At 39.8% G+C, this 11,748-nt stretch overlaps 1 protein-coding gene across 3 annotated transcripts in view; it reads right to left on the bottom strand.

Annotated features, from left to right (window-relative positions):
- bcorl1 (BCL6 corepressor-like 1) overlaps positions 1 to 11,089 on the bottom strand; it is a 28,162-nt gene extending 17,073 nt beyond the window's left edge. Inside the window, exons 1-4 of one of the 3 annotated variants that reach the window (XM_060885430.1) lie at positions 6,741 to 7,514; positions 5,384 to 5,455; positions 3,305 to 3,378; positions 597 to 3,206 (exon numbers count right to left, since the gene is read on the bottom strand). In XM_060885430.1, coding sequence (XP_060741413.1) covers positions 597 to 3,206; positions 3,305 to 3,310 — 2,616 coding nt within the window. In that variant the 5' untranslated portion in view covers positions 3,311 to 3,378; positions 5,384 to 5,455; positions 6,741 to 7,514. Of the gene's footprint in view, positions 1 to 596; positions 3,207 to 3,304; positions 3,379 to 5,383; positions 5,456 to 6,740; positions 7,515 to 10,949 lie in introns of those variants that run through there. The other 2 variants (XM_060885429.1, XM_060885431.1) reach the window with 2 other exon arrangements.
- Positions 11,090 to 11,748: the final 659 nt, after the last annotated feature.

The raw sequence follows: 11,748 nt of genomic DNA on the forward strand, positions 1-11,748 counted from the left end.
ACCTCACAATTCTTCTTTGAACAAATTGGTCTATGTTTATTTTGGCTATAGTGTTGTCAGTCCATGGTTGTGCCATTGGGGTTCAGCCCTTGTTACACCTAAAGAGACTGACTGATGCAGTAGTATTTTAGTTATTTAATCTGTCCAGTTCTCTCAGCTTCTCATCTGCATTCTGCTAAAACAAATAAGGTTCCAAAACTTCAACTTTCACTCTAATACCGCTGTCAACACCATCACGCTTAACATATCTACGACAGCTAATTAGCCAAATTGAGCCTCGGCTGTAACTCAACAGAACTGCATCCTATAGACGCATTTTATTCAAGAGCTTTGAGTTAGAGTCTCCACTACTTCTTGTTCATTAATATGACACTGAATGTCACTGGAAAATGGCAACCCTTAAGTTTGAGATACTTGAATTATAACTGTACAGATAACCACTAATTTCTCACAGGAATAATCAAAGTTCAACATCAACCAGAATTGCTAAACACATCCCAAATATTCCAATATATACATATTTAATGTGTTTGCTTTCAGCATAAAACATGTTACATATAATTAGTTTTTACAAGTTTTACATGAATATATCTCACTTTTTTAGAGTTAGGAGCTTGAACAACTGTCGAACTCTCCTTCTTCCGAGGTTTTTTCTTCAGTATTGCAGCCTTTTTTAATGTTTCAGCAGAGGTCTTCTCTTTCTTCCGTGGTTTCCTCTGTTTGGTGACAGGTAGTTTTCCTTTGGAAACACTACAATTTTTACCACCATTAATTTTTTTCTCTCCTTCTGCCTCTGTTGTAGTCTGGTGCTGAGGAAAGGATATGCTCTCCAGATTTGAATTAGGTGTGAGCTCTCTTTGCACTGCAGGGTTTTCTCTTGTTCTCGCCTCAGGATTTGAAGCCAGCATACTATCCTTCTTGCCAGCTTTGTTACTGGATGCACATCTTTTCTTAGGAGTACTGAGCTCAGATTTTTGGCCTGTGAAATTTTCGGTTTGCTTTTCTTGTTTGTCATGGCACTTCTCTTTGGGCAGAAAAACAATTGTGGCCTCCTGCCTGTTGTCCACTTTTGCATCTGTAAAGAGAGAATTGCTTCCTGTCTTAGTGTCCTGAAGTTCTGACGTTACACAGGGTGTAAAGCCAGTGGCCACAGTTTGCTGCAATGGAGGATTCTGAGACCTGCTGAGCAAGTTGACCACTTCAGGCTTCCTGGATCCCATAGATGACAGATTGCAGTAGGTTTCACCAGTCAGTGCAGTAGTCTCAAGAGTTTTCTGTTTTACTATTGACTCCAAGTTGGATAGGGGCGAAAGGGTTTTCTCCATTTTTTCTTTTTCTTTCTTTACATTAGTGGGGCTTAGTTCACATTTATGAAACAAGGGGCCATCACAACTCAGGCTGTCTATTACCTTAGATGGTTCTTGGTTCTGAGCTGAGCGCTTCTGCAAAGACATCCCTTGAAAAAGTGGTTGGTGCCACAATGGTTTACTTGGAGGTGTATGTGGAATCCCTGCTTTTCCACCCGAAGTCCTAGGTGATTGTGAGTTTGTAGAAGTAAACAGTGGACTGGATGAAATCTCCTGCTCTGCAGGGGTGGTAGTACTAGCAGAAGTACCACCTTTATTTTGCCCATCACTCTTACCTGTGAAAGGTGTCTTCTTGCATCTGGAGGTCAACTGTTCACCTTGATCAATAATCGAAATAGTCTCTTGCTTAGCAAATATCTGTACGTCTTCAACAAAAGCAGCACTTTTACCATCTTTGCTACGTAAGGTAGAGGCTAATATAGGGCTTGCTACCCCTACATATGTTCCTGGGAGGTTGTTTAAGGAACCTTGAGATGAGCCTTTGTCCCATGATGCACTGGGTTCCAAATTGTGATTGCTGAGTTTTGAGGTGGATCGCTGGGCTGAGCCATTTCGTTGGGCATCTGGTAGAAGAGCATAATTAGAAACTGAACTAAAAGAGGAAGTCTGAGGCCTTTTGGAGGGATGTGAATTCTTCTGATTGGGCTCAAATAAGCATTGATCAGTTGTGGCAGCTGGGCTGTTCTGAGCATCCTTAATGCTTTTTTGGCGTTTGGATTTTGAAGATAAGTCAAGAGGTACGTCTCTGGCCTCTGGAGGACACAGAGCATTATGTTCTTCAGTAGATGATACAGACTTCGGTTTTAAATATGACACAGAATTCTTTTCGATTGCTCTGTATGGGGGGCATTTCTCTACAAGGCTTAGAAGCCTGCTCTGAGTGGTAATGTTGGCCAGTGCCGAGCTACAGCAGATGGCAGCAGTGGGAGAGATAGTATAATGAGTCAGTGGGGCTGAGGCCTGTGTGGCCTGTTGCGCTGGGAGAGCAATAGTGTGGCTAACAGCAGGAGAAATTGTTGATTTGTGCTCTCCTGCACCTTTACAGCCCTTTGCATTAGAGCCATGGTCACATCTTCCTTTAGATGCTGATGACACTGGTTTCTTCTCAGCAACACCTCGTCCCATAGAAAACTGATAAGGGTATGTTTTGAGCCTTGGAGTCATACTTGAGCCAGAACATGGCACTGGACAGTCCTTTTGAAACTGAGTAGCTGTGGCTTCTCTCAGAGCGGCAATCTGGCCCAGTCCTGGAGGCAAGGTGATCTTACAAAGGGAAGAAGCAAAGTTTGCAGATGGAAGAAAAGCAACAGGTTGGCCTGCTTTAAAGGTTGAACACTGAAATCCTTGTGAACGACTGATAACAGGTTGGGTAGGCCCAGTGCTCTGAGGAGCTTTTTTATTTTGGGTCACATTATTATGAACCAAGCTCATCAAGTCCTCTGAGCCAACCTTTTTACCACAAGGCCAGTGCTGATTTGGGCAGGTAGCACCTCCTTCAGCCTGTGCTTTGGGAACTTCTAATCTATCCTGTAATTGTGTGCTAAAAGAATCAGTGCTGAATGCAGGAGGTTTGTTGCAAAGTTGGGAAGAAGGGACTTCAGGACAATGGTTTGAATTGCTGGTCTTGCTAGACTTGCTGGCATCAGAGCAGACACCAGGCATTTTGCAGTCTGTAGATGTCCTCAGCTTGTTCTGCTGACCATGAGGCACATCTCCTCTGAGTTCAGGGGGCAGTGTCTGCTGTGGATTCCCCACCATGCTCTCTGACAGCTGTGTAAGAGCACTGCTCTCTTTGCTTACCGTGCCTCCATCCCCTACATTCATTGGTGAGGGATCCACCTGGAAAACATAATAAGCAAACTTGCAAACTTTAAATCTTATTTGTAGCAAATAAGTAAATAAATAAGCACTGTTGTAATAACACATATGATTATCACCTGCATAAGCGTTTTTTGTTTTTTTTTCAACACAGCATTCCTTTGACTGTGTCGCAGATGTACAAGAATTTCTTCTATATATGGCACAAAAACAAAAGGACAAGGTCAATGTAAGACAAAGACAAATTCTGTAGCCACTTCATATAATTAAATTATTAAAGTCAATCAAATATTGACAAGACCATGAAGCACTAAAAAAATAACAAACATATTCCATAAGAGACACCGTGGTACACCGTAAATTGCATAACTAAAACCAGCCATAATTTACAATATTAAAATCATTAATCCTTCTAAATGTTAATCTAAACAAGATTTATAAAAGCAAACACAAACTCAATGTGGAGAGTTTACAACCTCATGGTGATATCTGGAATATTAGAAGCACAAAATTGAATTTACATTGCAATCCAATCATTTAGTGTTTCATGCATTTCATCTACTTAAAACATTATTCAGCTTGGCTAGCTAAAATCTCTCAAACTATGACATAAAAATGTAAATCTTTGAAATATATTCCATTTTAAAAACGGTGTACACATATTTTCATACCTTTACAAAAATTCCTTTTTTTACTTTACTAAATCTTCCAGGAGGCCAGGAAAAATCACCTTTTCAGTTAAAAACCCTTTCAAATTACTGTTTTTGTGTTATTTTCTTCAGCAAGGTTAAATTGCTTAACTATATAATAGAATGTTTTTTGTATTTTCTAAATTACTTTTACAAAGTACAAAGGTGTACTTGAAAATACACCTAAGATTTTAGAGAACAAGGCCAAACAATTAACAACAAAAACTTTGCAAAAGCATTATGCCATAGATTAAAAATCAGTACAAATTTAACTCTAATGTTTAAAAACTTAATTTAGAAATACATAAACCGGTCATAAAGGTATATAAAAATAAAACAATTTGTAAAATAATAACCAAGCATTTTTTTTAACAAATCAGTATCTCTGCTGTTATTAATGTCAGTCCGTTACTTGAAAGCAATGATTAGTTTTAAGATTGGTTACCTTGAATTGCAAGTCTTAATTCTGACCTTTTAAATCTAAAAGATGACACTCTTTTAAAGACTTAAACACAAATAAAATGAGCTAAATTTGCTTAATCTGATTTTGAGACCCAAAGCGTGTGTCTGTGTTCAAGTGGACGCATTGCTCAGTGAGACAATGAACCGTGAACAGTGACCCTATCATTATCTCAGACATCTTATAGTACAATATTCTAAACCATGAAGTAACTATAAGGTGTTCAAATCAGATGTAAATTAGGTTGAAAAACCTTTAAAAAATGTTTTTTTTATAAACCTTTCATGTCAGAAATCCTTTGCTGCTCTGGTATAAGCCCAACTTTCACTGTATTTTTGACCCTGACAGTGGTGTATTCCTTCATATTAGACACAATCAAAGGCATTCAAGCTTTAAACAAAAAAGGCTTAGGCCTTACATGACAGTGGGTCTTGCAATAAGGGCTGCTAACTGCAGACATTTTACAAGTATATTGCAGTATAAATCTGATGGTAGATGAATGAGTGGATGAATAAATGAGTAAATGAATGAATTCATTTTACATGATGGATTCATGCTCAGAATCCCTTAAACATAACATCAAGAAACCCCCAGGATCTACGGACTAAATTTATAAATATTTGCTAAGAAAAAAAAATCAGTCCATAAAAGATTCGATATAGGGTAAATACTTCTGAATAAGCTTGATAGTGGCAAATAGTATTTGAATTTTAAATACTGTAAAAAGTATAAGTCCCATCCAAGCATTACCATGTTCCATTTAATCCAGAGAGGCCAATTCTAACTATCAAAACAACACTTGATATCAAACTAAGGATTCAAACTAAGTACTGCAAAGCATAACGAGCAGTAGAAAATCTGATGTATTTTAATAATAAAAAAAAAACAAAAAAAAACAATATTTGTGTTTTGAGCTTGCAAGAATAGGAATAAATGTGAGAGTAACAGTGCTTGTCTCAATTAAAGAAAGAGGAAGTCGTGCTGAAACTTCGACCTAACCCAGTAAACAATGTGTGTTTTCAAATAAAAGCTTCATCCTGCAAACACACCTTTAGTAAGAGTGCTGAATGGAGGAGGTCCATTTGAGGTGTAATAGAAATAATAGAAGATAGTGTCCTTGTCTAAGAAAATAATATACAATATCAGGCACAAAATACAATGAGTTAAAGAACATTTCATATGACTAATGCACCTGATCAAAAGCAGCTCTGAAAAGCAGTAAAAAAAGAGTGTGAGATGAGTGCCAAATTACAGATATGTGTCAAAATGCCTGGTAAAACATGAACCCCCTGCTTAACAACTGGTTCCACATACAGCCCCTGTCTGTATGGTGCGTTGTGCCTCAGGTCATGTGAGTCTTACTAACGGACAGAACTGGATATGCTATAGTAAAGTTTATCGGCCCACGCGAGCTCTTATCGTCACTGAACAAAGCTCATTACTTTTGTTGATGTACCTCATTTGAGAACGATAAATTCATCTAAAGACTAATCACATTAGTCAGTTCGCTGGGGTGAATCCATAGTCGGATTCTCTAGGTTTTTGATATGGTCTGCAGGGCAGAAATGTAAAAGGCAGAGCAGAGAAACCCAACCTGCTCCCAGTCTCTCTCCGGTGTGTCGGCAGCGCAGCTCTAAGCTCTCTCTCACACACACACACACACACACACACATACACACAAAGGAGACGCTACAAGGATACAGGATGCGGGATTAAAACCAAATGTCGCTTGAACACCGCCGAGAACCGAATAAAACGTGTTTTCCGCAAAATAAAAAATAAATATCTTCTTGTTTAAACTCTGGCTATAGTCCACGCTCCGGACCGAGCCTGGGGAACAATCAGGACAACACACAATACAGAAAGACGCCGCTGATCCTACAGTACAAATGTTATGTTTAAAATTAGGCCAATGAATTAAACAAACTCCTCGTGATGTACACACAGCTGAAAGGGTGAGGCACACAAACACAAGGCGATGTAGTTGTTCAGAACGGGGTTTCGGAGAAAAGGTTCGGAAAAGCAGCAGTGTTGTTGATATGCCGCTCGTTTTTGACACGACGGAGGCAGAAACTAACGACTCGTCCCTTCCAATGGACAGCAGTCCTGTCGATAATCAACTAAAATGCGAAATAACATCAAACCTGAAGAAGACTGACCGCATCTTTCGGTGACCACGAGTGTGTAGTCCAACTACAACGCCTTCATCATCGCGCAGATAAATCGAGGGAGAGAAAGCCAGACAACATCGCGAGGCTGAAATCACCCACATGAGGAAACATCGTACTTTGGGCTAACTCTAAACATTCACCCTTCAATGGCTGCTTACAGAATGTAGCGTGTGTTAGTTACAGATAATCAGCGACTGTTACTTGTGTCCGGCGATGTAAAGAGCCGTATCCTTACTTAGCAATGTGCTCTATGTTGAAGCTGCAACATTCAGATCCCTGCGCAGCAAAGTCTCCTCGAAGCAACTACCGATATGTATTACACTGTTTCCAAATGTTAAGGACAAGCCGTGTGTCATCGCGGGGAAATATCTCCGATAGGGTATTGCATTCGTCCCATAGCGAACCAATTCGGTATCCAGGGTGTTAGAACATAACACAGCCCAGACCCGATGTCTCTGTCCACTGAATAATTCCCAAAGGAAATTAGCGAGCCATATAACGATGTCAAACAGTGCAAACAAACACCAACCGGCTGGAGCCACATTAAGGAAGCCGAGGGTGCATCGAGAGGAAAGGATTTTAGTCCCGTTGGTAGAAATTCACTAAAGATCGACGATTTTTGGGTCCGAAAGTCCGTAATAGTGGTGGTGGTGGGAGGGGGTTTAGTCAAGACGAGCCGTGCTGTAGCTCACAGGCTCTGGTCTGGTGGGAGAAAGGGGGAGATAGAAGGACCGCCAGTATGGGAGTTGTAGTACTCGAAAGCACACACACTGGCGCTGCCGGCACCGAGAAGGGAGGAGCAGGGACTGCAGGTACCGGCATGCACCGCTCGAATCCAGCCGCTCAAGGGGAAAGGGGATCGCAACGGTGCGCTAAACTGGAGGAAAAAAAAACCTTCTTCAAGTAACAAAGTGGAAATATGCCGTCTATTTGCGAAAACACTACGCTTCCACAAGCAATGCAGGTGATAAGAAACACTCAACACATCATTTAGAAGATAGCTCACGTAATGACGGGTCACGTTTTGTGAAGTCTATTGAAAGCGGGCGGGAAAAAAAAAAAGAGTTGAAGAGGTGCAGACTGTGTTCCTCTACACGCGAGCTGTGAACTAACACATGCTCCACCTTCTACATGCACAACCAACAAACCATCAACCACGATGAAGAGATAAACATATTTAATTATGGACGCTATTGTACGAGCAGCTTCAACCTGAAATCCTCTTCCATATTGACATCTACATGCTATATTCTCATGGCCAAATTCTTCTCATTCTACAACAGGTTTTTCAAAAACACTTGTGGAATCAAATTACATAAAAGGCTAGTTCAGGTATCTAATTATTTATGTACATGGGTAGAAATGTATTATTATATACTCATATACATGAGTATATTAGAAAAGTTATCTTAATGCACTGCATGTCAGGTTATAAATTCTCTACATGCACCTGAAATGACTGTGAATACTATTACGATGAAAAATGTATCCAAATTTTCTTTGGCTATAACCAGCGTAGAAGCTCACAAATGGTCCATAATTTGGGAAAGGTGAACTTTACTCTAATAACACAAATGTAAGGCCATAAAGAAAAAGATGAAAGCTCCATCTATTTGGAGTCTATGCCTTTTTTTAGGTCAGCTCTATAAAATAACACAGACGTTACCCTGAATGTTAACAAGGTTTATCCCTTCCTCAAAGTTTACTTTTTGTTAGTTGTAAGTAAAAATTGATGGCGAGATGGAGTGTTAATGTTAGTTTACAACTTGAACTTGACATGCAGACAAACAGAATCAGCTAGCACCTCTTTCCCCTCCTGCTTTCAACAGATGCAACAAAATGTGACCCATATTTACAAAAGACATCCTCTAAATTATGTGTAAACTATATTCTTATGTTGTTGGGTTTTTTTTTTTTAGCTGCTCCCTGTTTGGAGTCACCACAGTGGATCTAAGCAATATTCTTATATCATGATAAAAATATATATGTAATATATTTTCCCCATGTTCATCAGCTTTTTTAAGTTTAAAAGTGTAAAAAAAACTATATAAAGTTGGGGTATCAAGAATACAATGTCAGTTTCCATCTCTGTCCTTATCTTATATGTGTCAACTACTTTCACATCTTCAACTCAAGAAGTGATTGACAATGCCTCATAGAATGTAATTTACTTCATAAATACTGTGTTTTGCTAATTGCTGTAATGAATGGAACAGAAAACTAACACACTATACTGGGAGATTCCTAAGGCATGAAAAATACTTTTTAAATTATTTTTATTGGTTTCCCTAAAATATTTGAATATATAATCATATACTGCAGTGATGTTGAATGTCCTAATGAGACAATAAATATAATCCTTATTGAATTCATTCACAATTGATACTTAATACTTAACATTTAACTAGCAACACTAATTGTTCAAAAACAACACAAGACGTTAACAAGCAACACTAATTGTTCAAGCATGCATTCTGTCTTTATTTAGCAAGAATCTGTTATATCATAAACCTTCCTGTGATGTATTCCCTTTATCTTTAATTTTCACACAGACTGCATCATTTGGTCAGGCATAGACCTTTAGCTTTTGGCAAAACATAGTGTGACTCTACTAACACAACTTTAACAGTGTGCTAAATGAATCTTTTAAGTTTTTCACGGGCAGCACTTTTAGTGGCCAGACACCCCGAACAAGGCTTGTTTTCTTGTATGGGAGCTTAACATTTATTACTTTTGATTAATTTATTGTTAGTAACAGTTTAATTCTGAGATGGGCCCTGGATTGGATGCCAGTCCATTATAGGGCACCACACAATCACATTTGCATACTCACACACAACTAGGCGCAATTAGGAATTGCCATTCTACCAACTGGAATATTTCAGAGGTAGAAGGAAACCAGAGAACCAAAAGATGACCTACACAAAGAGAGAGAATATACAAAACTCCAGAACCCCTGCTCAGTGTCAGCACAGTGACCCTTGAGCAGTGAAATGGCAGCAAATACCTACATAACACTCTACTCGTGATTTCTAAACCTTGAACAAATTTCTTGAACAAATTCTTTAAAATGCACAATAACAGACAACAGCATATGTCAGCAATTAAGCCTACAATCTCCAGGGGCTGTGTTCAGCAGTGACATATTCTTGATGACAAGCAAATCTTTATGTACATACAATAATAGAGGACTGATGTGCCAAGGACAGACTGACCAATACTGACACATCTTGAACACCAAAATATATGAACACTATGATCTGTGTGATTGTACTAAGTAAACACATCTTTATATGCGTGCTGTAAACGTGATGGTGTATACGTTTCAACAGATGTGTTTAAACAAATAATAGGAAACATTGCGACGCTAGCAAGCTCAAAATGCGAGTCCTTTTAGACGATAAGCTATTTATTTTATCACAAATCTCGCAAACACAAATGTATGGCAACAATCACAGAAGAAAAAACTATGTGGCCACAGTTCAAAACAGAGCCGACTCTCTTATGTTTGTCTGTTTAAACATAGAAAATATAGCCAAGTGCAAAAAAAAAGTGACTTTCACCGAAACTATAGCAGATACATAATACACATATAGCTGAGACATAAGAGTGCAAAACAGCACAGGACACTTTAAATTTGAGGTATGTTTAATAAGGGCAGAGCTGAGAGAGCTGCGACCTTTTCACTTCTGAACTTCAGAGCGTTTTGGCCAGTCGGTGCCTCACTACAGCACTGACGACTGAGATGTTTAGTCCCCGAAGTGTTTGTGAAAATAACAAGTCTGTTTCTCTCTTAGACTTTAAATCGAAAGTTGGGCACAAAAGACAGACCTCGGTACCAGTTTGCCTGACTTGCAGACATATAAAGATACCAGCCCGATTTACTGGCACGAGAAGTGTTGAGCGCAGGATCGTGTCGTGGTGAAGGCGGATCCGGGATACGGGACACTAAGGCATTACTGAGACGGGTTTCTACACCTCCTTCCGACGGTGACAGGTTGAGATGATGCAAAACGTTCCCATACTCACGAAATCATGATAAAGTGGCCTTAATTAAACACACCCTGGCCGCTTTGACCACGGGCTGTCGCTCTCATCGCTTTTGTAGGCCTAAAAACACACGCCACAGCGTGTCCCAATCCACCGAAGGCTGCAGATGAGTGACCATTAGCTATCATTAGCCGCACGCAAATTTGAAACCTAACGGTAGATCCTACTTTGCAAGGCAATACAAGAGGAGACCTGGTCGCAGTTTTTAGATAACAGAACCTGTGCTAGAGTAAATCGGGACTTTCATACACTTGCGCAGGCTGCAAAGTTTCAGGCTGCAAAGTTGCCCGTAGCCCTGCATGGCGTTTCGTAGTGCCCCCTTTAATGCCCCTCGCCCGCCAGTAGCGCCTTTGTTAATCGCATGGTGCTGCACCGCCTGCCTTACCTCACTTACCTAAATGGCCCGGACGCCTTTTATATGCCTTTTAACAGGAGTGCTCACGAAGAGACCGTGAAACCAGCTCTGTGTTTGTGGCTCTCGTCCCGGTTTACCAGCGCGTTTTGGCGAAGGATTCAAAGGCAGCGTGAATTTTGGGCTTCTCGCCGCGATCTTCCCTCATCGCCAGTTCTCGACCGCAGCAGCTGGAGAGGAAAATCGCGCTTCCTGGGTCCTAAAGCCTGACGAATCTACACAGGTGAGCATACGCTACACTGTGAGCGGTGCTCATGAAATTAACCTGATTCGTTTATTTACACTAAACAATGTTCCTGTGTCATTTTGTGCTCGTTGGTAAAACGGTTCATTTACTTTCATTGGTTCAAATATTTCAGACAATGGCGTTACGCTGTAGTGATGGCAGTAACTCTTTTTTTGTTACCTGACCCTTTTGCTAGTCCTCTGCTCAGATCAGTGAGAGATCAGTGGATCTGGCTATAAACTGAGTTTAGTACACATATTGCAGGCTACCATGAACTCTAGGCTGTTGTCAGAGCAAATGGACATCTCAAATATAAATAAACAGAATATACAGTACTGTATTTTACTAAAACACTCGATATAGGTCATATTTATTGTACCCATGGCATTGTGTTTGTCATAATAGTAAATAATATTGGGTGTTTTTGGACTTTTATTAATAGCAATATATCAATATATGAATTTAATGAAGATAGTTAACATATTGGTGAAAAAACACTTTATTTAGAATATGTACAGTATGCAGTAGACGTAATTCCAGACCAATTCTACGAGG

Source organism: Tachysurus vachellii, chromosome 13 (genome assembly GCF_030014155.1).
Source record: "Tachysurus vachellii isolate PV-2020 chromosome 13, HZAU_Pvac_v1, whole genome shotgun sequence".
NCBI lineage: Eukaryota > Metazoa > Chordata > Actinopteri > Siluriformes > Bagridae > Tachysurus > Tachysurus vachellii.